At 42.1% G+C, this 27,185-nt stretch overlaps 1 protein-coding gene across 1 annotated transcript; it reads right to left on the bottom strand.

Annotated features, from left to right (window-relative positions):
• Window positions 1-325: 325 nt before the first annotated feature.
• Window positions 326-27,185, bottom strand: MAP3K8 (mitogen-activated protein kinase kinase kinase 8). The gene is made up of 8 exons (XM_069960520.1): window positions 26,856-27,185; window positions 16,329-16,690; window positions 12,040-12,207; window positions 10,152-10,413; window positions 9,002-9,108; window positions 6,745-6,897; window positions 4,810-5,053; window positions 326-2,765 (listed from the first exon to the last, which is right to left on the bottom strand). Exons 1-8 carry the CDS (start codon window positions 26,878-26,880, stop codon window positions 2,632-2,634), a joined length of 1,455 nt encoding a protein of 484 aa, XP_069816621.1. The 5' UTR covers window positions 26,881-27,185; the 3' UTR covers window positions 326-2,631.

Genomic DNA, 27,185 nt, shown 5'->3' with positions numbered 1-27,185 from the left:
GGATATAGTGGAGAATGGAGGTCCCTGAGCACTGGGGGTGGGGCTACTGCACCGATCCACCCCGGCCAGTCCGCCTCTCCTAATGAATATCGAGGCAGCGATCTGCAGTGATGTCAATCTTCTGATCAACCCTGCAGAGCGCCGGAAGAATATCCATTAGGAGGGGTGGGCCAGCCAGGGCATACTTAATGAAAACGTATCTTCACTATCTTCACTTGCGTAATACAGCTGTGTGCATGAAGAAAGACAAAAAGTTTCAACATGAAGTTAGTTTTTTATGTATAAAGAGTAATGTAATAAAACAGACCAGCCATGTAATGCCTTTTCAGACGTATTTATTATTTTTTACAATCCGTTATCCACAGATTATTTTACAGATTACACTCTAGAACGAATGCTTCATACCGACGCTTTCCATATTCGTCATACACAGTATGATTTACCGTTTCCACAGCGACTAATTGTCGTCTTTCTACTTTCCCACATTCACTAAGCAAAACTAACCATATAAATGCCAGAAACGCGATCAACGCAGCTCGCGGCATTGTCGTTCTCGATCATCCGTCAGGATGTACTAGGTGCATGTTAAAATATAATAATTCACATTTCACACGTAACCATGTACAATAAGGAACCTGCTCCTATTGTACAACTATAGGTTTTTTATATATATATATTTACATCAAACAAAAATAAACCTACATTATGATACAGTACAGTGCTGATGATTATATGTGTGATCTATATACATAAATCTTAGGAGAGATGATAGCTTAGGCTCTGTTCACACTGATGTTCACCCAGAATGGATCCCATTGACAATAACTTTTTTTTTTGGCTTTGGTTAGCTCCATTTTGACACTTTTTCATTGTTTTTGGCAGGCAGAATAGCAGAGTCGCAGTAAGGCTGGGTTCACACTGTGTTCTTGCAGTCCGTTTAAGGTATATATTTAAAGAAAAAAAAAGACGGATGCAAAAACGGATGCAATTGTGTGCATTATGTCCATTTTTCTATTGACTTCCATTATAAAAGAAAAAAAAAGGAAGATGAAAATGGATGCATTTTTTCCTTTTTTTTTTCTTAAACGGATAGGTTAAACAGACTGCAAAAAAGCAGTGTGAACCCAGCCTAAGGCTCATCCGGGGGCCTCTCCATTTTCTGGCTGGTTAGGTCCCAGAAAGGAAAGGATGAGAGGTCTACTGCTATTACTGTCTATCCAGTTAAAAAAAAAAACTAAAAAAAAACTCTGCTCACCCATTAGTCCCTTAATACTGCACAAATGTTTGGCCTTAGATTCTCATTTTGAGCTCATGGTAGTTAACTGGCCTTTTTATGCTATTATTATTATAATTTTTTTTCTTCTTTTACCATTTTTACTTATAGTATTTGTATTTATTTTAGAGGAATCAGGTTTTTTAAAGGGAACCTGTCACCATGAAAATTCTACCTAAGCTATCAGCATCATGTTATAAAACAGGAAGAACCTGAGCGGATTGCTATATATTTTTATAAAAAAAAAGATTCAGTATAACTAGTAATTTACTAATAGAAAACTCTGATGTTACCATGCTAAAGAGTCCAGTGCATTGAGAGACCCCGCCCACTGGACTCCTTATCCCAGAATGAGCAGGGATTTCAATCAGCATGTTTTAAATGATAATGAATCTTTTCCCACAAAGTTATATATCGATTTGCTCATTTCTTCCTGCTCTATAACATGATGGTGAGAGATTAGATAGCATTGTCTTGGTGACAAGTTCCCTTTAAAGTATAAAACATGTAAGAATCTTAAAGGGGTTGTCCAGTGAAAATCTTTTTCTTTCACATCAACTGATATCAGAAAGTTATATATAGATATAGATACAGTTATATATAGATGTAGATATAGTTATATAGATTTGTAATTTACTTCTATTAAAAAATCTCAAGTTTTCCCATACTTATTAGCTGCTGTATGTCATGCAGGAAATGGTGTTTTAATTTCAGTCTGACACAGTGATCTCTGCTGACACCTCTGGCCGAGACAGGAACTCTCCATAGACGGAGAGGTTTTCTATGGGGATTCATAGAAAACCGAGAAAGAGTTCCTGTCTCGACCAGAGATGTCAGCAGAGAGCACTGTGTCAGACTGAAAATAAAACATTTCCTGCATGACATACAGCAGCTAATAAGTATGGGAAGACTTGAGATTTTTTAATAGAAGTAAATTACACATCTATGTAACTTTCTGATATCAGTTGATTTGAAAGAAAAAGATTTTTGCTGGACAACTCCTTTAAGGGTATGTTCACATGGGGTAGACTTGCTATGGAAAATCTGCAGTGTATTACATTACCAGTAGGAAAAAAAATCTGTTTGCAATATGTGGAAATTGTGGAAACCATTATGTTTCGTTTGTTAAAACCGATTCATTAGAAACATATAGATGTGAGCGGAGCCGCTCCTAAAAGAGTAAAATTGTACAAAAGGTAGTAAAGTGTTAGCTATAGACTTTACATCACACGTTCTACCCCAATATTCACCCGTCTAGCACTTTCCATACAAAGCAGCCTTTTTATATAACAATATAAATGTAGAGTTTGCCAGATGTTCCTTCAGATGAGAGGTCAGTCCTTTCTGTCCGTCTCCATTTACTGACATTCATATTCCACGGTAGGAGGTCCACGCACAAGGTTAAAATATCCAGCGAGGGCGCCCAGGTCGATGGATAGAGAGCGCTGTCTTCTTAGAAGCTCGGACTCCTCGCTCGTGTATAAAGAAGAATCTACAAGAACAAGTGTGAAAGTGAGTGAACCGTGTCAGCGACAAACAAAACCAGCTCCTTACACAGTAATATGATCAAAGGAAGTCGGTGAGATGCCCTATGGTGGATGGCCGAATATATATAGGGCCATATATATAACAGACCATATGGGGGGGATTGACTTAGAAACGCTACCCTTAAAGGGGTATTCTGATGAAAAAAAATTCTTTCATATCAACTGTTGTCAAAGTTATATAAATTGGTATTTTACTTCTATTTATAATTCTGAAGTCTTCCAGTACTTATCAGCTGCTGTATGTCCTGCAGGAAGTGGTGTATTCTTTCCAGTCTGACACAGTGCTCTGTGCTGCCACCTCTGCCTATGTCAAGAACTGTACAGAGCAGGAGAAATTTTCTATGGGCATTTGCTACTACTCTGGACAGTTCCTGACGTGGACAGAGGTGGCAGCAGAGAGCAGACTGGAAAGAATATACCAATTTATGCAGGATAAGTACTGGAGGACTTGAGACTTTTAAATAGAAGTAATTTTAGAAGTCAGTATAAGGGCCCATTCACACTCCGGAATTAGGGTAGAGTTTCAAGCGTGGCCTGCACCATGGACACCGCTTGAAGTTCCATCTGTCCCATTGATTGAATAGGGGATCCTATTCAATCAATGAAACAGGCGGAACTTCCATTGGTGTCCATGGTGCGGGCCCGCTTGAAACTCCGCCCTAATTTCGTAGTGTGAAGTGACCCTAACTTTCTGACCAATTAGTTAAAAGAATTTTTAAGCCGGATTATCCCTTTAAATCTTACAGAACCATGGGTTTCCCAAGGTAACATCATCTGTGACCACCAAAGACCATGAGGTCTCCGATGTACTGTAAATATTTTGCCAAACAGCGCCCCACACCCAAAATTCCTTTAATGCCATGGTAGAGACATGAGCTGAGATACAAGAGTTAAAGGGGTTGTCCAGCTAAAATCTTTTTCTTTCAAATCAACTGATAGCAGAAAGTTATATAGATGAGTAATTTACTTCTATTAAAAAATCTCAAGTATTCCCATACTTATTAGCTGCTGTATGTCATGCAGGAAATGTTGTGCTATTTTCAGTCTGACACAGTGCTCTCTGCTGACATCTCTGGCCGAGACAGGAATTCTGTCACGGTTTTATATGAATCCCCATAGAAAACCTCTCCTGCTCTGGACAGTTCCTGTCTCGGCCAGAGATGGCAGCAGAGAGCACTGTGTCAGACTGAAAATAAAAGATAAATTCTTCCTATAAACCTGATACAACTATTCTTTGCCTTTTGAAGTGTTTTCAATACTTATAAATGTTATAGAAGATATGAACGTGATGATAATAATAGAGAGAGGAAGTTCTGCTGGCAGGTTCCTTTTTTTTAGTCTTAACAAAATCCGCCCCGGGTAGAAGTTCTGCTTTTTTTGCTACACAGACTTGATTCTAAAGTGGAAAATCTTGTCTCTGGTGGAACGGGAGTCTCCAGAGTGCAAAGATATGTCACACCACTATAACACGTGGTGTCTGCTGAATGAACCTTACGCTTAAAGGAGTTATCCAGCGGAAAAAAATTCTTTCAAATCAACTGGTTTCAGAAAGTTATACAGATTTGTAATTTAATTCTATGTAAAAAAAAAAAATCTGAAACCTTCCAGTGCTTACCAGCTGCTGTATGTCCTGCAGAAAATGTTTTCTTTTCAGTTTGACACAGTGCTCTCTGCTGCCACCTCTGTCCTAGAACAAAACAGCAGCAAATCTCCATAGAAAACCTCTCCTGCTCTGGACAGTTCCTGTCTCGGCCAGAGATGTCAGTAGAGAGCACTGTGTCGGACTGAAAAGAAAGCATTTCCCGCAGGACATACAGCAGCTGATAAATATGGGAAAATTTGAGATTTTGAAATAAAAATATATTACAAATCTATATAGCGTTCTGAACCAGTTGATTTAAGAGAAAAAGATTTTCACTGTTTAACCCCTTTAAAGCAGCACTTTAATATATGGAATAAAATGAAGAGAACAATAGTAACCATCTGTACCTGTAATATTTTCGGGCAACTCCAGCTCCTTTTTAGCCATTCTTTTCCTTTCAAGCAAAGCTGTGTCCAGGCTCTGGCAGCGAGGCTGCTCCTCCGGAGGTGGGTTCAGCGCCTCGTGTTTCAGGAGCACTGCCGCGGTCGGTCGCTGATTTGGATTCTTATCCAAGACTGAAACCAAAAAGTCTCGCATGACGGGACTGCAGTCCTCGGCGATATCCTCTAAGGGAGGCGCTTGTTTGTGTATCTTTGGGAAAATATCAAAGATCAGAAATTACATTACGGAATTTTAGGTTTTTTTAGAAGATTTTATGTGTCTACTTAAGTCACGTGACCTTCTAAACTAAGCTGATAAAAAAAAAATTATTGCTACCTAGAGTGAAGATATCTCACTTTGAGGGAAATGTGTCTCCTTGAGGAGAGCACCAGGAGGAGTCTTATAAGCAATGCTCCATGGGAAAAAAATATGCAAAGTTTGAAGAGAGCTTGTTCTCTGCTGCCACCTACTGGAAGTATAAGCAACTACATCTAATAGGCCGCACCAGAGAGTAACATCAAATTTATCAAAGGGTGTAAAATATACACTGGTGTAAACTGCCCACCGCAGCCAATCACAGCTCAGCTTTCATTTTACCAGAGCTGAAAGCTGAGCTGTAATTGGTTGCCGTGGGTAGTTTATATCAGTGTATATTGTACACCCTTTGATAAATCTCCCCCTATTACTTCTGGAACACTACTATTCAGACTTTGCAAGAATAGACCCGAGTATCTCCCTAGGGTAACCAACTATCCGTAAGATCCTGCAAACTGGGTTAAAATTGGGGACTTTTCTGTACTGACCCTAAAGAAATTGATGAATCAAGGCTTTTTATTTTAAAGCGACTCTGTACCCCCAATCTGACCCCCCCCCCCCCCCCCCCCAACCATTTGTACCTTCGGATAGCTGCTTTTAATCCAAGATCTGTCCTGGGGTCCGTTCGGGAAGGGGATGCAGTTATTGTCCTAAAAAACAACTTTTAAACTTGCAGCCCTGTGTCACACTGTCGTGGCCTAGAGCACCCATGTCCTAGGATTGCTGCGCCCCTCCGTCCCTCCTCCCCGCCCTCTTCACAATTTTTCCTATTCCTCACCTGTCTGAACACTGCACAGGTGCCTTAAGTATCCAGCTAATGTGCAGTGTTCACACAGGTGATGAATAGGTGAAAATGTTCCAGGAGCATTCCTAATGATAAGAAGGGCGGGGAGGAGGGACGGAGGGGTGTCCCAATCCTAGGGCATGGATACTCTAGGCCACGCCAATTTGACACAGGGCTGCAAGTTTAAAAGGTTTTTTTTAGTACAATAACTGCATCACCTGCCGAACGGCCACCAGGACAGATCTTGGATTAAAAGCAGCTATCCAACGGTACAAGCGGTTTGGGGGTTCAGATTGTGGGTAAAGAGTCGCTTTAAGGAAGAGCTTATGCGGCCTATGGGGACTGTAGTTATCATGGTTTTACAGTTCAGAGTGAATGATACTGATATTTTTTATATGTTGGACATCTAATTTTCAGAAAAGTTGAAAGAGAATCCTTTTTTTTTTTTTTTTTTTTTTTTACAGAAACAGCGCCACCCCTTTTCTCAGTTTCTGTGTGGTACTGCAGCTCAATTCCATTAAAGTAAATAAAACCAAGTTGGAATACCACATGGAACCTGAGGACAGGTGTGAAGCTGTTTCTGCAAGAAAGCAGCTATGTTTTTTAATTCTGAATAACCCCTTTAAGTCCAAAAGTAACTGCCTTTTCTTAAAATTATACAATATTAAAGCGTGATGACAGATAGCCGCTCATGATGATGAACTGTGACTTTTGCACGGGAGCAATCCTAAAATATACTAATACACAGAAAGGGGTATTAAAAAAAAAAATTATAAACTAAATGTAGTAAAAAGCAACTTACAATATACAGGTAAGAGGGGTACGCTGAGCGGGGGTATCGCTTCACCCAGGGTGGGTTTCCTGTCTGCATGTGAATCATGGTGGCACCCATACTATAGATATCGGCTTTGGTCGAATGCCCCCTGCAGAGGACAACTTCTGGGCTCATGTAAATCTGCAAGAAAATAATTAAAATGTTATTCTCTAATTAAGTTCCTAATATAAATTGTTTTTCAGATACAGCGCTCCATCTATATCTTTTAAAGCTACAGGAAATAGGACTAAACACCTGTCTCTCCCGATCCCCCTATACATATGCATACTTGGCTCAGCTGAGTATACATGCATTCTAAATAGGAAGAAAGAGATATCATGACAGTGGCTTATCCCTCTGAGAACAAAATGGTCAGGCAGTCTACCATGCCCAATCCCCCTCTACCCTGCTATCTGCTGTTGGGGAAAGTTGAGAGGCCCCCTATACTATGCTAGTGCAGTTTATTATACAACATTGTTATAATACATTATACTGTACGTAGTGAATAAGGGAGAAGTCCGACCTGGTCAAAAATCTGACAGGTGGCAGGGGGAAAAATCCCTGTGCCCGCCATAAGCGGCATGAATGGTCACGACTAGGGGGAAAATGCCAGTCCCGGCTGATGGACAGCCTGCTTAGCCAATCAGTGACTGGAGCAGCGTCGCGCCTCAGTCACTGACTGGCTGAGCAGCCAGTCCATCAGTTGGGTTGTGACGTCGGCTTTGGTGAAGATCCCGAAGCCCGGCGGGGGTCCCAGAGCGGTGATCCAGCACTGGAGAGGCACGGGGAGAGGTGATATGGTATAGTTTGTTATGTTCCCCCTGCCCCTAACGTTAGAAAATTTTTCCCCCTGGCCGGACTTCTCCTTTAAAGGGGTTCTCCAGGCTTTAAAAAAACAGCACCACTCTTGTCTTCAGTTTAGGTATAATTTTGCAGCTCAGTTCCATTGAAGTGAATGGAGATGAATTGTAATACCTCACACAACCTGAGGGCAGGGGTGGCGCTGTTTTTGCAAGAAAGTAGCTGTGCTTTTTCTAATCCTGGATAACCCTTTTAAAGATTCTCTATTGCAAAGTGCAGCCAGATCTTCAGGGAGTTTACAATTTTGGCCTGCGATATGCAGAAGTGTGTGAGCAGGTTTATCAACTAGCTTTATAGTTTATATAAATGAACAAAGGACGGGTGTGACCGCTTTAGTGAGTGCCATACTAAGGGCCCTAAAGATTATCCTGCAAAAAATTGTTATATCGTTTGAATTCAAGCGATAATCTTTTCATGTGTATGCAGGCAACCATCAAACGACTTACGAAAATTCAATCGTTGATCGCATCTTTTGAGTTGATCATAAAATCATAGTTAATCGCTCACTGATCGCTCACAAATCTTTCGATGTATGTGCTCATTGTTTGTTCGTTATTACGATGAATATGAACGATTGTAATTACGGTTGTAATCGTAACTAATGACTATCATTATTATTATGTATTATGGTGAATTATTTCCAGTCGTTCACAAAAGCTCTCGATTACAATCGTTTATTGGAGAAAAATGAAAAAAATCGCTCCGTCTATTGGGACCCTAAAGACCCTATTACACTTATAGATTATAGGCCGTACTTGGCCTGTTGGTGTGTTATGGTGTGTAAACGCAGCATTAGAGACAGCAATTAGGTGGTAACTGATCACTGTGCGATTCCAACCCAGCTGTATACCACCCAAACAGAAGCCAACCCAGCTGTATACCCCCCAAACAGAAGTCAACCCAGCTGTATACCCCCCAAACAGAAGCCAACCCAGCTGTATACCACGCAAACAGAAGTCAACCCAGCTGTATACCCCCCAAACAGAAGCCAACCCAGCTGTATACCAACCAAACAGAAGCCAACCCAGCTATATACCACCCAAACAGAGGCCAATATGGCAGACTCCATTGATTCAGTGTATATGTTTGCTGTATATGCTGGGAGCTTTCAGGTAAACAGGCCTCTGTGCATGGTTACACCCGTACCAGATCAACTCTTAAATCTCGAGGTCATTGTTTGATAAGTTTCATTTACAAGCACTTGTTTGTCTTAAACCAGACGGAGCAGAAAAGGGGAAGGAGGAAAAAACGGGACACGGAACAGTCAGAAGTACCTAGCGTTCCTTCCTACTTTACATAATATGATTTACAGGATTATAGCTGTGCCCCAGCCAACATATGTGAATAGCCTGTGTGTTCTAAGCCGCCGGCCTGAGCAAATTACCTCAGTTCCCCTCAAGTCTTTCGGGTAATACAGATCACCAGTCATCTGAATGCTGAGGCCAAAATCCACCAGGACGGCTTTAGTGGACATGAATACAATGTTACTGGCTGGAAGAGAAGAAAGGTTTACATTATAATGGAGATATCAGACAAGGCAAACAAAACAAGCACCCTGGCTGTCAGCCGAGCCGGGAATAGGTTATTAGGAAGCACTTCCCGGTGTCAGGTCATATACTATACAATTAGAGCATTAAACGTTACTGTATTCAGAGGTTAATGAGTAATAACATAATGGCCGGATATACACAACTGTTTTACAAGCACGTGGAAGTTCAGATCACGTTGTGTGAATTTACAGTCAGCTATAACTGGTAATGGGGTATTCCAGTCAGCAAAGAAGGGTGATAATGATTTTTGGTATTTAGGGCTGAAACTGCCATGAGGCGAGATGAGGATCTTGCCTCAGGCAGCAGAGTGCAGAGTTTCTGAGGGGCATCTTCTGCTACACACCATTCTTGTTCTGTATGGTTAGCGCCACAGACCTCATGACCTGCAAATGATGGTCTCATATGTAGGTTACAAGGCGGTGAGAACTGAGTATGCAGTCATTACTTAATGGCTGTATGACTATTATATAGAGGTATACAGTACACTTTGCTGTTACAGTTATACACTGCAGATTTTCTATGTATTCAGTGGGGCAGGGGCATCATATCAGTTTGCCATCAGGCAGCAGAAAATTTAGAATTGGCTCTGTCTGACCACCGATCATGAGTATGAATGTCCCCTGTGTAAATGGAGAAATAATGCACTTGCTTGATCACCGCTTTATTCAATGTCTATGGAACTGACTGATCTCTATATTTTTCTGTCTGCCATATACAATGAAAGGGCAACTATCCCTCCATTCACACAGGGACCTCTATTCACATTATTGGTTGGGCTCTGACCTATTTTTTGTATAGGTGATAAGTTGTTATTGGACTAACACTTTCATTTACTTATATAATATATAAATGCTAATTGCGTCCATGCATAAAGCAATGCTGGGTGTAATAAATGAAATACAAGCAATACAAAAAATACAAGCAAAAAAAAAAAAAATAGAAATTATAATAAAATAAAAAATATTTTTAAAAGTATTGACCTACGTTTTATGTCGTGGTGGATGACATTTTTGGAGTGAAGGAAATCGAGACCCTTCAGGATATGTTTGGCGACCCAGATAATTTCGAATTCCCGCAGGGGTCCGCAGCTCTCCAGTTTTTCCAGCACCGATCCTCCTTCTCCAGCCTCCATGTATAGGTGGACCATATTCTCAGATAAGATGGCCCCATATAACTCTGCAATATTCTCATGCTGGAACTGGACCTGAAACTCCACATCTGCTGGTTTGAACTGCTCCACCGGAATCTGTTGTGGAGAAAAGAGACTTGACTACATTGGAAAATTACCTATACCTATAGGGTCACAGTTGCAACCACCTGAGCCGTTAAAATGCAGCTTCAGTGTTCAGCATAATGTGGAATGCTGTGCAGCAGCACTGACAGGAGCAGAGGTGTCCTACAGGTTTAGCTGTGAGGAGCAAAGAACTGTTGTTGGAGTGTTAACCCTCTCCTCCCCATTTGTCAGAATACTATATGTGGCTTCCACCTGTGATATATGTCTACTGTATGTTGTCCAACAAGATGAGAAATGAGAAAATTGAAGTGAGTGTGGATCCTTTCTTTACAGTGCCTCAGAATATGTGGGAGCTATATGGGTAACAGCCTTACATAAGATTAGTGTCCTCTATGCAATGTTAAAGCGACTCTGTACCCACAATCTGACCCCCCAAACCACCAAGATCTGTCCTGGGGTCCGTTCGGCAGGTGATGCAGTTATTGTCCTAAAAAACAACATTTAAACTTGCAGCCCTGTGCCCAACGGGCGTGGCCTAGAGTGTCTGTGCATTAGGCTGACACACCCTCTCTGTCCCTCCTCCCTGCCCTCCTCATCATTAGGAATGCTCCAGGCAGATTTTCTACTATTCATCAGCTGTGTTAGCACGGCACATGGGCTGGATTATTAAGGCACCTGTGCAATGTTCAGACAGAAGAAAATGTTCTAGGGGCATTCCTAATGATGAAGAGGGCGGGGAGGAGGGACGGAGGGATGGTGCAAGTCTAATGCATACACAGTCTAGGCTACGTTAGGACAATAACTGCATCAGCTGCCGAACGGACCCCAAGACAGATCTTGGATTAAAAGCAGCTATCTAAACGGTGGGTTTGGGGGGGTCAGATTGTGGGTACAGAGTCGCTTTAAGATTTGATCATGTCATGGAACATTTGGTAACATATAAACTTCCTTGTACACAAAGCAACAGGAAAACTGTTTATCTTATTCACACAAAGCTACGTGTGCGGTCTCCATGGAGAAGCTGATATCATCTCAAGAGATCGTATTTCACAAACATATTTCAGAGTTGAACAATCCAATAGTATAATTTTAGTAACCGATAGGTCTAAAAATATAACAAAAACAACAATAGGGATTGATGACATTTCTACAGCGTGGGTGTTAGGTTTTCTTGGGAAAAAGAAAAATTCTCTCTCTGTAACCTTTGCATAGAACCTATGCATGATGGAAGAAATCCAAAAACTTCTTGCATTGCAGACTGGCCTGAATTCTAAGACTTATATAGAATGCAATGTTTTCTAGCTCTAGGCTGGTGCACTGGCGGACCCACACACAAAGCACTGCAAAATTGGAGAATCGTGTTTGTGGTTTGAGTCGGGTTTGAAAGGTGAATGAAATGTGAAGAGGTTGTATCCTTTGCTCATTGGTTTGAATGGGCACTGTGTAATGCTTTGTTTCACCTGTAGAGGCGCTGCAGGGAAACCAAACACTTAATGGCAGGTTTACTGAGGATTACAGAAGATCACTGATGGTCCTATCACTTTGTGATCAACCTGTTAAAGAACCTTAAAAATAATTTTTCAAAGTGGAGAACCCCTTTAATTTAAAAAAAAAAAAAATCCCCTGTGTATAACATACCAGTTTACACGCCATTCTCTTCCTCGACTCAATATCTTGTGCCAGATGAACTTTACCAAAGGCGCCCCTTGGAATGAATTCTGAACCGATGCTCTTGTAGGTCATCTTCCACGGAAACAACAGCACATCCGTGTCTGTCTGATATCGCCCGTTTCGTATCGTGAGCATCTGGAAAGAGAAGTTACAAGGAAACGTAAACCACAATAGAAAACTTTATTAGATAACGCCATCATACAGTATCTCACTGAGCAGTTTCTATCAACAATTAAGATCTCCAATTAAGTTCATTGCATATAAAGTTAAAGGGTTCTTAGTAAAAAAAAAAAATCTATATCTAAAACAGTTCAGGAGAAGAACCTAAAATTATAGCACCCGCTGTTTGCAGTCCTAACATGACATGTCAGAAATGTCCAGTACTGACGCTGTTCAGACAGTGCCGGTCCCCCCTCTCAGTGCTGCCTGTTCTCTGTCCTAACATGACATGTCAGAAATGTCCAGCCCTCTGCTGACGCTGTTCGGACAGTGGTGGTCCCCTCTCAGCGCTTGCTGCCCTCTGTCCTAAAATGACATGACTGTGGTCACCCACTGAGTGGGTATTTTTTCATGAAGAAATATATAAAAAATAATATGAACCCTTTAATGGGCTTGGTCAATATTTACAAGTTATCCACTATCCTCAGGGTAGGAGGTAACTATCTGATTGACTGCTGGACCCTGTGATCTCAAGAAACCCTCCCCAATTAGAATGGAGCAGTGGGACACACATGAGCGTCGCTCCATTCATGATCTAGGGCAGGGGTAGGGAACCTTGGCTCTCCAGCTGTTGCAAAACTACAAACCCCATCATGCCTGGACAGCCAAGGCTTTGCTTTGACTGTCCAGGCATGATGGGAGTTGTTGTTTTGCAACAGATGGAGAGACAAGGTTCCCTACCACTGGTCTAGGGGAGCTGTCAAGTACAGGTACAGCATGTATATCCCACTACACCATTCTGGCACTGCACCCATTTTCAAGAACACGGGGGACCAGGGGGTCAAACCACCCCCTCAATCAGATAGTTAGTCCCTACCCTGTAAAACTAGTAATTGTGAAACAACCCCTTTAAGTAACTTTGAACACACGATAATAGTTTTCCACTGGACCCTCGGGGGAGGGGGGACATTTATAGGCCTAACAGGAAGAACCGCCCAGGTGGACCAGTCAGACCCTGGTGGTTGACGCTACAACAAGATAACAGTTTGTCTCTGACCCGATATCAGACGTAAGATCTAAACTCTTTGCTACATGTAACGTGAGCTCCCACAATGCATTGCTCTGTAGTAACAGGAAAGCCGCAAGCTTCTAAATTTAGATCTATCTATTAATGTGTAAGGAAACATTAGTATGAGAGGTGTAAGGCTGAGTACGTCTGTAAATGCTGTATATTAGTAGTCACCCTATCAGTGTGGTTTGGGCTCTGTAGACAGCACATGTATTACATAGCACCTTTGTTATGTCTTTTGGTTGTATTTTACTGTTTTCATTTTCACTTTATTATGTTGTTTTTGCATTTATTTTATTTCCAGTTAAATAACAACTTGCCGCACGGAGACCGTAAACAGGCTGCTGTTGATGGATCTGTTATTCTTATTATTTATCATCACATTGAGGACATAATATTTGTCCTGCTATAAATGGGCTGTGACAATGAATTAAAATATTTAAGTATTAGCCATATATAAATGCCCAACTGAACTATAGGGTATGGTAGAGGTACCACCTAAAGCCTACTCTACTAGGTGAGGTGGCAGCCAGAGGTTACATTCAGCAGAAAGATTCATGGCAAGTTGACTTAAAGGGGTTAAAAAAAAAAAAAATATATATATATATATATATATATATATATATATATATATAATTTTTTTTTTGTAATCCCGAAGGACCCCTTTAAAAGAGTAAAGTGAAGGAGAGCTGTGCAAATACAATGGGGTATAGCACCGAGTTCAAAGCTTTTTATTTGTGGGGGTTTCAGCACCAAAACCACCTGCGATCAATACATATGAAATATCAAAGCCTGTAAAATGAGTCCATGGGTGTTACGAAAAACATATTAAGGACAGTCAATATCCCAATATATATATATACAGGGTGTTCTAAAAGTAGGTGGACAGTATGTATAATAGGGTTATGAATGGGGGGGGGGGGGAATTTATCAAACATGGTGTAAAGTAAAACTGGCTCAGTTGCCCCTAGCAACCAATCAGATTCCTCCTTTCATTTTCCAAAGAGGCTTTGAGGAAGGAAAGGTGGAATCTGATTGGTTGCTAGGGGCAACTGAGCCAGTTTCACTTTACACCATGTTTGATAAATCTCCCCCAATTCATAACCCTATTATACATACTGGCCACCCTCTGTGTATGTATATATATTATGTATATGTATATTATTAGCTAAGAAAAATAATCTAGTCGTCTCATCAGCACGTAACATCAGGGCAAACAAGCTTTTCTTCCTTTATGTGTTTATGCCATTTACGCAATAAAGTACTCAAAACTATGGAGGGAAAAATAAACTCTGTGACCCAAAGGACAGGAACGCCGCAGTCAGGTGTGGCTGACAAATAAGATTTAGTCATTGGCAACACAACAACTTCTGGTAGTAAGCGCAGATAGAGAATGGAGATGTAGTCAGCCTTTCATTGGGGAGCTACCTCATAGTAACATGACATAATAGTCTGTGGCTGTTATCGCACTTGTACAGTCATGTCATCCGGAGAGGTAATGAGATACATGACGAACGGAAACTGCTCTGTGCACATGACGTTCTTATTAACATCAGGGACTATACTAGAGAGAACCATTACATCATGAACTGTATAGAAAATGACGGCTCAGCAAGCAATATTGGGATCATTCTGGATAACATTATTCTGCTACCATCACAGCTGAAATATAGGGGTCCACTTTATACTACTTTCAGCAAAGAAAAAAAAAATCTTTGAAATCATTGTGATTGTAATCATGTCATTTACATTTATTTAAAAAATCTTCCAGTACTTATCAGCTGCTGTATGTCCTGCATGACGTGTTGTATTCTTTCCAGTCTTACACAGTGCTCTTTGCTGCCACCTCTGTTCATGTCAGGAACTGTTCAGAGCAGGATTTGCTACTGCTCTGGAAAGTTCCTGACATGGACAGAGGTGGCAGCAGAGAGTGCTGTGTCAGACTGGAAAGAAAACACCACTTCCGGCAGGACACACAGCAGCTGATAAGTACAGGAAGACTGGAGATTTTTTTAAATAGAAGTAAAATACTAATCTCTCTGGCACCGGTCGATTTTAAAGATTTTTTTTTTCTGAACTATCACTTTAAAAGGTTAAAAAAACGGAAGAGCAGCTCCAAAGAGTGTCCTAGCAAAGTTGACCACCTAAGGGGCCTATTCCACGGAGCGATAATCGTCTGAATCGGGCCGATTCAGCCAATTATGGCTCCATGGAATAGAGACAACGATCATCCGATGATCGTGTCATTGGCTGATCGTTTATTTAGGTGCAAACCTAAAATCGGGCACTGACCGTGCATCGCTACGTGGAATAGCAATGTGTTGCGGGCGACCGACGATTTCACAAACCGCATACTTTACCTAACCATGCTGCAGGGCTTCTCCTGCGCTCCTTCTCTCCCGGTCCTGCGCACGGCAGCAGCTTCGGGGTGGCTTGTCTTAGCTGGCAGACTGCTCAGACAATCACTGGCTGGGACCGCCGCGGCCAGTGATTGGCTGATCGGTCTGTCAGCTCAGACAAACTGCTCTGAAGCTGCTGCTGCGCGCAGGACCGGGAGAGAAGGAGCGCAGGAGAAGCACTGCAGCATGGTTAGGTAAAGTATGTGGTTTAAACAAGGGCTGCAAGGACATCGGTAACAATGTCCCTGCAGCCCTCGCTAAACAAATATCTGTCCGTGGAATAGGACCCTAACTGACCCACTTAGTATATTGGGTGTGGGAACTGATGGCACAGATGGATTGTGAACAAGGGTCCAAGGAGGAAAAAGAATCTGCACAGTAACATCATGGAATACGACAGCTGACGTTTTTTTAAGGAAGCCCCAGCTTTCCTTTAAGGTCGTCTTCATGTAGAAGTGAGACTGGTGGTTGCTATGAATCCCAGTACGTATGTCGCCCTAATTTTAGGCATTTTGATATGTCATTTACACGTCATAAGGTTACACTGGTGGGCTGCTAAACCTAAGATCCTTATAGGATATAGTTCAGGTCCATTTGGCACTACAATACAGCAGTAGTGTGCGTCTTACCTTGTTCAGTATAATCCCACATTCCTGTTGTAGACATTTATGTAAATGTTTAGTCGCATCCGATACTTGATTTGCAAAGCTGAGTAATTCTTTGGTCGTTCCGTATTTGACCGCTGATAGAAGGGAAGTTTCCTGTCCACTGAGAAACAGGGAATCCGTCCGCTCCTCGTTGTTACATTCCTCCTGACCATGTGTGACCGCGTTCTTTCCTCCTGCAGACACTTCCCCATCTCGGTAAAGGTTTTCCATTATAGTTACCAAGTCGGTAACATTCAGATAAGTGAGAAGCAGCTCAGCTTCCTCTTTCTGGTCACTGGTGGTGCTCATGAAATCCATTATGGCACTGCTTTCCAAAGCACCACCTGCAAAACGAAAACGACTAGCATGAGTAAGGGTCACCTTATACTATGCATACTTGAGAACAATTACAATCTTGTAAACAGTGGGGGTCCTAGTGGTAGGACCCTGAGTGATCTCTATATGCTGTGGGAAATACTGTGTGTGAACATAGCCTAAAGGGGGACTCCGGGCAGGAGCCTCTTTAATATATGCCCAGGGATAGGTCATTAGGAAATAATCAAGTTCACTCAAGTTCAGTGAACTTCATTATTTTTAAACGACCTTTCGCTGGGCATATGTTAAAAAAGGCTTCCGTCCGGAGTAACCCTTTAATGTTGGGATAACTCGAGATTCAACTCACTTTTGACTTTGCATTAATCAATAGTACAAGCTAATATTAGACACTTTGTAATATATCTTATTAGACAAAAAATGCTTCCTTTTCCTGTCAAAGAAAACATCTCACCTCCCTCTGCCCCGTCTCTGCTAGACTCCCTTGTCCTACAAAGTCACCTGAAATTACTATGGTTATGCCTTAAATGTCTTTCTTGGCCTCAGCTATACAGTATAACCTCAGTCATAGCCAATATTCGGTTTTGTGAGTATAAGGCTATGTTCACACACACAGTAAAATAAAATAAAAATACAACTATCTGTGCTCACATTGTAAAATATATTATATATATTGATTTTTAATCTGACATCAAAATGGTCGTATCTACAGTCACCCTGAAGGGAGTCTCTCAGCCCTGTATCATTCTCCGGGCTGCAGACGTGGAGAGATAGCTGATGAAGCGATAAAACTAATTATATCTGTATCTTAACTAATGACTCTGCAAAGTTATGAAATCATGTTTTTCTACCCAGCTCAAGTGTCATGAAGGTGGTCCTGAGCTGCAGCAGCATGCATGCCTCCTCCCTCCCCACCTTTCCTGCAACATTAATGTATAAGGCTCAGTGCTGGAATAGGGAGGGATAGGGAAGCACAATCTTTATGACACTTGAGCTTGGAAGGAAAACATGATTTTATAACTTTGCAAACAGCCAAGGCAACTATCTGCTATATTTCTTTGTCTGCTGCTCTGAGCATGATATCGAGCTAATGGATTTCCTTTAAAATATGTCAATACTTAAGCATTACCAAAGGTGTTTGGGCAACCAGATCCCTCCATCCACCATGAACCATTTATGGCACCAGGACCAGGGTGTAACTGTCTTCGTACCCCTTATAGCTACTCCCCATAAATACTATTCAGATTACGATCAATTATTCTCCTTACTTTGTGGCTTCCTAATAACCACATAAACACATTCTATATAAATATCTTCAGGCTTCACATTGTATTAGTGCATTATGTAATAATCTACATATCTTCTATAACCTGTCAGAGTTCAGATGATACAAGGCACCTAAGGGCACCTCAGGCCTTGGACCCATGTGTCATTTCCGACCAGCCCTATCCAATAGCCTTATGTAAAACCAGCTTCCAGTTATGGGCTGTGTATCACAGATTGGAAACAATAACCATTGGGAGATTAGAAAGAAGGCAACATAGCTGCATGTTCCTTGTATTCTGCTTCCTACAATTTGCATTTCTTGATGCAACATACAATGAGAGCATTGTGTTACCTACGGACGACAATGCAGGTTCGTGCCATTGTGTTGTCTGACACGCCGACTCTCGAGAGGTACGGCCTATCTGAGACGCTGGGATTTGTAGTTTCACAATACTCAGAAAAACCACAGGATGTACAGACCATTAGATATGACAATACTACGGGAACATGAATTCCTTTAAGTCACCCTTGAAATCTGAGAATAGCAGGATGACCTCAAAGGAGACGAGAAGGCAAATTCTGGGCAAACAATATAATGTGACTTCAGAAGAAAAATATTATTTCCCAAATAAGGCAAAGAAAACTCAGAGCGGGAGATGGGAAAACTGAAGTCCTGTAACACTCCAATGCGGAAAGATGCTTCCCAGCATTCAGCTCTGAGAGTGGAAAAATCCTCCTGCTATCATAAGACACTTGTATTAGTATTACCGTATAGTCAGAATTTCCCTACTAATCCTGTGCCAAAAGACTGGAGACATGGGCTGACATAGGCAGGTCCTGTATCGCTGATCCCTTCTTGCAATACTGTTCTCCATGGGACCAGAGGCTTTCCTGAGCTCCTGAAGTGTAGCAAGCCAGGGGCGGATTAAAGGTACCATGGGCCCCAAGCTCTTTAAACATTGTGAGCCCATTGCTAACTACACCCCCTCTAGTAGTAGTAGGCAGCATTATAGTAGATAAGGGGAGTCTATATGTACCCTATATTTACACATGTACCTACATGGCCGCTAGAGTACGGTTTCATCCTCTGGTGTAGTCTGTTGCAGAACTACAACTCCCACCATGAACTGTTAGCAGGACATGGTGGGGGTTGTAGTTCTAGGGGGTAATCTCACCTCTCCAGGCTCCTGCTCTGGTCTCTTCTGGTCAGGTCTTGGATTTGGCTGCTGTGTCCCTCTGCTCCTCATTATACAGAGGTACGGGGCTCTGATCCATTACTCTCCCTTGATCCTCTCTTCTCCTCCTGCCTTCACAAGGTGAGAGGGATGGGGGGCATAGTATCACTGCTGAGGCAGGACAGTTGGGAGGTATGTGGCGTTATAATAGCCCAGATTGCCCTCATTATAAGCCGCCTATGCAGCAAGCTATAATGCCTCCTCCCTCCTATTCCTGAACCTCCTTGGGACTTAGCTTCCAGGTGTCCATCAAGCAAGGAGGGGGAGAGAGGAGATGTTTCAGTATATAGCAGATCAGATGCTTAGGATCTAACAGTGTCAGTAGTTTATACTGTGAATTACAGCTGAGAGTCCCTTTAAACATCTACTACCCACATTGTCATCCTGTATCCCCTTACATTACCGTGGCATGTTCTGCACCCATTATAATATATTGCCTTCCTATGAAATGGCCCCTACATGCACCCCCTACAATCATGATGGGAGTTATAGTTTTTGACAGAAGAACAGCTACCCACCGCTATAGAATATAAAGCGTGAATATAATTTTTTGACAATAGTTTTGTAGTTTATTCTAATATCTACTTAAAAGTCCCCATCTGAGGATGATTGACAGAGGAATCTAGGTCAGTCGGTGGTCTGTGGCTGAGTCACTGGAGGCCTACCCGTAATCGCAGTCATCAGTTCCTCCATCCATTCCTCTAACCACTTTCTAAGTAAACATGTTTATTGCAGAAACGTAAAACCAGCGTGACGCGAGAAGGGTCTATAGTATAAACTTACAGAGATATACACAGCTTTGGCCTTCCAGGCATGATGGGAAATGTAGTTTTGAAACAACTTGGTGGCTGCAAGTTTTAAGGGGCAGATTACTAGTGATGAGCGAATACTGTTCGATCGAATAGATATTCGATTGAATAGTGAGATATTCGAATATTCGATATATATTCGATACGCGTGCAAATCCCCCAGCTTCCGGTTTTACCCTCCAAATGGTCAAATAGATGTTTTTCACTAATCGAATACCTGTTCCCATAGACTTTAATGGGATCGAATATTCGATCGAATATTCGCGGGATATTCGTATGAATATCCCATATATCTCACTATTCGCTCATCACTACAGATTACCACAAAAAATGCAAAAGAAGGTGCCAGAGATTTGTAGTTTACGTCTATTAAAAAGTCTTTAGTCTTCCAGTACTTATCAGCTGCTTCACGTCCTGCAGGAAGTGGTGTATTCTTTACACTGTGACACAGTGCTGTCTGCTGCCACCTCTGTCCATGTCAGGAACTGTCCAGAGCAGCAGCAAATTCCCATAGAAAACTTCTCCTGCTCTGGACAGTTCTGGACACAGACAGAGGTGGCAGCAGAGAGTACTGTGTCAGACTGGAAAGAATACACCACATCCTGCAGGACATACAGCAGATGATAAGTACTGGAAGACTGGAGATTTTAAAATAGAAATAAATTACAAATTTCTGGCACAATTCAAAAGATTTTTTTTCTTTAACACCACTTCCATATATACTATTGGAAACTGACATGATGCAGTCACAAACCGCAATGCAACTGCAACCCAACCTGTGGCTTTCCATCTGTTGCAAAACTACAACTTCCAGCATGCCCCCAGGTCATAATGGGTGGGTGACCTATTGCAACTGCTGGAAGGGCACAGGTTGGATAACATTGCTTTACTACAGTGGTGCACAACCTGCGGCCTTTCAGCTGCTGCCTGGACGGCCTAAGGTTGCAAAACTACAATTCCCATCATGCCTGGACAGCCAACGGCTGTCCAGGCATGATGGGATGTGTAGTTTTGCAATTGCTGAAAGGCAAATTATTCTACTTTAAAAATGGAGCAAAAAATACCATGAAAACATCACACGTAGCTCGTTCTCGACACTGACTGTGTGTTGCTATACATCAGCTCTCCAGCTGTTATGAAACTACAACTCCCAGCATGCCACACTAGTTTCACAACAGCTGCAGAGCCGCAGATTGGAGATTACGGCTACAGACAAACCGCATCTGCTATAGACTAACCTCATACATCCGGCTCCAGTCATGTTGGCTTTAAAAAAAAACCTTCCCCTAAAAACCACACCTAAATGCTGTGTGTGAACCTGGGCTTAAACTGTCCGCTATTAGTTTTATCTGACGACAACAGATATGGTCTCACATTCAAAACTGTGCCCATGTTCCAACTACTGAAAGACCACATTACTCATCACAAGGCCGAGAGGGAAAGTCCCATTCTGGAGGGAAAAACAAGGCTGGTTATTTCCCCCACCGGGCATTTGGCTACTTATAAGTGATTAGATTCTTGTGCACAATGTTTCTAAGGCTGTGTTCACACAGTGTATATTTTGTGGCTCTTGAAGGTGTTTATATTAAAATTAACTTGTTTCAGAAAGTTAAAAACTTCCATTTAAAAATGTCAAGTCTTCCAGTACTTATCAGCTGCTGTATATCCTGCAGGAAGTTGTGTATTCTTTCCAGTCTGACACTATGCTCTCTGTTGCCACATCTGTCCATGACAGGAACTGTCCACAGCAGTAGCAAATCCTCATAGAAAACCTCTCCTGCTCTGGACAGTTCCTGACATAGACAGAGGTGGCAGCAGAGAGCACTGTGTCAGACTGAAAAGAATACACCACTTCCTGCAGGACATACAGCAGCTGATAAGTACTGGAGATTTTTAAATAAAAGTCATTTACAAATCTATATAACTTTCTTCCTTTGATTTTAATTTTTTTTTTCCCTCCGGAGTAGCCCTTTAAATGGGGAGGAAACAAAAAAAAAGTGTAAAACAAATAAAAGACTCAAAATACGCTCCAGAAAGTTATATGGGCTGCAAAAAATTATTTTATTTTATTTATTTTGGTGTGTTGATTATTTTTTTACAGCCTGCTCTTTGCATGGTGTTTTTCTGTCTTATTTTTTTCCTTTTTATGTAATATACGTAATATAACCAGAATGCAAAATAAAAGAAGGCAATGACAAAGGCGTTACATTCACAGTTTTTTTTTCTTCCAAGAAAAACAGGAGGCCTTATATAATTCTACATTTCTAACATGCAAACAGTAACTGACTGCACTTGTCTCGGCCACCTCCCTCCCTGCATGAGAACATGAATGGTCGGTGTGATCCCACATCATTGGTATGTGTGGCATTTGTTCCGCTGTTACTATTGACCAACACAGCAGCGGGGTATATTTCCTATGATTCATCCATACCTCACCCTGAACTCCAGCCAGTAATCCCAGAAATGCTGCAGGAGTCCATATATAGTCCCTGAATGGGGGATGTCTCCCTCCCCAGCTATGGGATTAGACTTCAAGGCCTAAGTGATTAGAGACCTGGGATCTGAGCTACCAACAACAGCAGAATATTGCCACTGTGCCCGAAATAGAGCGCTGAGCTCCAGTGCCAGGGGAGGTTGTGAGGTTTCCTAGGAACCGGCCTCTCTGGAGTCTGCGGGAGATCACTAGAGACTGAGCATTAACCTCTCCACACATATGGATGCTCACTATTACAGACTGCGGCTTGCGACCATGTTGCAGTTTATTTCTCAATGATTGCTTGTTGTCTCATGTCAGATACAAAGTAAACCGCTGGAGCTGTTGTAGCGAGCGGGTAGTTTATGCTTTTTCATTGCGTTTTTATGCTCTTTGCTGTGAATGGTAAAATAGCGCCATGAAGAAGTTCAGAGACCAATGATCATCTCACGTTCTGCACTACTACAACCAATGAAAAATCTAGGACAGGGCCCCATGTCTACCATCTGACACACACACCGTATACGCAGCAGATCTGCAGCAGATTTGATGGTGCAGATTTCATGCTGTGTTCAGTTATTTAGATCTAATCTGCTGCGTATTTGTTGCGTATTTGCTGCATATCGCAGCAGTAAATACGCTGCGTATACGGTGTGTGTGTTTATACCCTAATGGTACAAACCAACACACCGTGTACGCAGCAGATATGCAACAAATACGCAGCAGATTTGATGGTGCAGATTTGATGCTGTGTTCAGTTATTTAGATCTAATCTGCTGCATATTTGCTGCGTATTTGCTGCGTATCGCAGCAGTAAATACGCTGCGTATATGGTGTGTGGGTTTATACCCTTAGGGCCACATGTATCATCCTGCGAACGGATGATTTTCGGTGGAAAGTGCCGATTTGCGTATTTTTTTATACGCAAATGGCCGATCTGCGAATAAAATATTCGCAAATCGGCACTTTCCGCCGAGTACGCCAGGGGGGCAGAAAGGGGGCGTGTAGTGGGCGGAACGGAGGGCGCGGACTCAGAGTCCGCGCGATTTACCATCCGTTCCACTCAAATATATGCCGAAAACCTACTCCAGTCCTCAGCTGGCGTAGGTTTTCGGCGGTGCGCACCAGCGCGCACGGGATTTATGTAGAGGCAGTCCGCCTCTACATAAATCTCCGTAGCGCCAGAGCTGCGGGGGCATTTGCCCCCCTTAGGGTACAAACACACACAGCAGATATGCAGCAGATACGCAGCAGATACACAGCAGATTTGATACTGTGTTTAGTTATTTAGATCTAATCTGCTGCGTATCGCAGCAGTAAATACGCAAGCGTATATGCCGTGTGTGTTTGTACCCTTAGGGTATAAACACACACACCGTATACCAGCATATTTACTGCTGCGATACGCAGCAGATTAGATCTAAATAACTGAACACGGCATCAAATCTGCACCATCAAATCTGCTACGTATCTTCTGCATATTTGCTGCGTATCTGCTGCGTATACGGTGTGTGTGTTTGTACCCTTAGGGTCATCGGCTGATCATTGTCTCTATTACATGGAGCGATAATCGGCCAATTGTTGCTCCATGTAATAGGGTCCTTAGAATTACTGGTGTCTTCTTATGGGGCAGAGTTGCCTTAGGGCCCCTTCCAGCACTAGGGCCCTGCTGTTAAAGCAACCTCTGCAACCCCTAGGCCTCATTCGCACATCTGTATTCTAATTGCAGAACCGTGATTTGGCACAGACTCACCAATAGAAGTCTATGGGATTGTCCGTAAGTTGCGGACGTTATGGAGGTAATGTACGTAAAGTCCGCAAAATACAGATTCATAATTCTGGCAAGTGACGTCATTTTTACCATTCCTCCTTTTTTCCCACATTTTTGGATCTGCAAATATTACATACGGATACGGATGCATTATAGATGCATTTTTGCGGATTGTGGTCTAAAAATTGCGGACGTCATATACCGTCCGCAAAAAAAAAAAAAAAAAAGGGATGTGTGAATGTAGCCTTAGAGTTATATTATGCACCTGGCCAACCACAATCTTTTTAACTTTGCTACTGTTATGGTATAGCTATACACAGTTAGCTCTGCTACATTTTGAGGACAATTTACAGAATGTCTATGGTAAGAATAGCTTTTTCATGGTTAAAATAAATATATATATATATAGTGATTCTAGATTGTGGAACTACAAGGCTCAGCACGCACTCGAATTTGAGGGATGCTTATCATCTCCACAGCATTTGTTGCCCTTTCCTTTCATTGTGTTTTGTTTCGCTTTATTTTTCCTCCCATGACTTACTGATCACGTGATTCAAGGATTTCTCATAAAAAATTGAAAGAAAAAAAAATGCACAAAAATGCAGAAATTTGAGCTGCTATACAACCAAAAAAAAAAAAAAAAATGAGATGAATGCCACTCATGAATCACATGTGAATCTAAGATAATGGGGTTTCCGGAACTTTCATATTGACGGCCTATTCCTAGAACAAGCTACCGATATCAGATTAGTGGGGGTATATTAATCTGTTTGGGTGTGGGAGTCAGACCCCTAACCATCTGATATTGCTGGCTTGTTTTAAGGATAGACCATCAGTATAAAAGTCATGGAAAACCCCTCTAAGTAGCTGCACTCGTGATGTCATCCGCACCCACAGATGCCTGCCGTCACCTTTGTACACACTTACTAGTGACCTCCTATATTTGTATACAGTAGCAGTAGTGTATTGTACAAGGCTCCTAGCCTGGGTTACATGGATAAGGCCAGGTTCACATGGGTACAACCACCTGTCTGATGACCTGAACTGACAGCTATCAGCCCTGGGCATAATACAGATGCAAGTAGATCTCATATACACACAGTCAGATGCATGTGAATGTAATATAATATGCACACTGACATGTAACACATCTACTTTGCAATACTTACCTAAGATCTTATAAGAAGTTGTTTTTTTTTATAGCAGGTATGGGGAAACTTTGGCCCTCCAGCTGTTGCAAAACTACAATTCCCATCATGCTAAAGTGGTGGCTGTCCAGGCATGATGAGAATTGTAGTTGTACAACAGCTGGAGGGCCGAAGGTTCCCCGTCCATGTTTTATAGGATGCCATATGGATCACATAGAAAAAAAAAACTATTATATTGTATATATTTCTTATGTATTTCTGTGCAGCACCAGACAAAGGCTGGTGCAGGCTGTGCAGCTGCATACATGGCGGTCATATGGCAACCTTATGCACTATTCACACTGGGAGACTAAATGCAACTGGGGGAAAAACAGAAGAGCAAGTTCTGCAACTATAGCAAACAAAATGCAATTGTATCCAATCTAATAAAAGTTACTGGAGTGACTGACTATATAGGAAGCAATAGACTCCCAGATAAATACAATGGGTTACTGAACCCCAGCATTACATAGGAAGCAATACACTTGTGTTCCCCAGCCTGCGGCTGTTGCAAAACTACAACTCCCAGCGTGCTAAGATAGATGAATTCAATTGCATTGTCCTACTAGAACGGTCGACTATCCCCATCTTTATATAGAAAGCAATAAACTAGTGTTCTCCTGTCTGCAGCTGTTGCAGAACTATAACTCCCAGTGTGCTCCAACAAGGTAGTGCTCTCCAACCTGCAGCTGTTGCAGAACTACAACTCCCAGTGTGCTCTGAGAGATGAATGCAATTGTATTGTCCTACTAGAACGGTTGACCATCCCCAGCCTTATAGGAAGCAATAGACTAGTGTTCCCCAGTTTGCAACTGTTGCAGAACTACAACTCTCAGCCTCCTCCAATAACCTAATGCAACTGAATTGTGCTGCTATGACGTTTGACTATCCTCAGTCTTATATTGAAAGCAATAGACTAGTGCTCTCCAGTCTGCAGCTGTTGCAGAACTACAACTCCCAGTGTGCTCTGATAGATGAATGCAATTGCATTATGATACTAGAGTGGTTTACTATCCCCAGCCTTATAGAAAGCAATAGACAAGTGTTCCCTAACCTGCAGCTGTTGCAGAACTACAACTCTCAGCAAGCTCCAATAACCTAATGCAACAGAACTGTGCTACTACAGTGGTATACGTATACTATCCCCAGTCTTATATGGGAAGCAATAAACTAGTGTTCCCCAACCTGCAGCTGTTGCAAAACTACAACTCCCAGTGTGCCCAGACAGCCTTCGGCTGTCTGGGCACACTGGGAGTTGTAGTTCTGCAACAGCTGGAGAGCCCCAGGTTGGGGAACAATGCGTTAAATAGACAATAATTGACAACCAGTGGATCCTTGACCCACAGAGCTTACATTCTAATTAATTGCAATGTACATATAGATACAAAGTGTACATAGTATACAGTATATACTCCACCTAATCACCTCCGCTTACCTTTACACTCCATATGTGCCAGCATGGCTATAGGACAAGAAGAAGTCCCTAGCTGTCCATTAGTCCAGGACTGACCAGGCTGATGGTTCCCATGTTCGGCATATAGTAAATGTTTCTCCCTTCGCCTAAGCTGCAGCTCAATGCTGGAAAGTCCAGGCAGGAAGTTTTTCACAAGAAGCAGGCAGAGCCCTTTCAGGAAATGATGAGAGCGAAACAGAAGAAGATTTTAACCCTTACAGCACCTTGAGTGTACAGACCTAGAGGAGACACACACACAGAGCTCTTCACTGAGCGGTGGCAGAGTACAAAGTGATCTCAGGCATTGGGGCC

This window comes from Dendropsophus ebraccatus, chromosome 2 (genome assembly GCF_027789765.1).
Source record: "Dendropsophus ebraccatus isolate aDenEbr1 chromosome 2, aDenEbr1.pat, whole genome shotgun sequence".
Classification (NCBI taxonomy): Eukaryota; Metazoa; Chordata; class Amphibia; order Anura; family Hylidae; genus Dendropsophus; species Dendropsophus ebraccatus.
The sequence above is the reverse complement of the archived record's forward strand: the minus strand, read 5'-3'. Positions and strand labels throughout refer to the sequence as shown.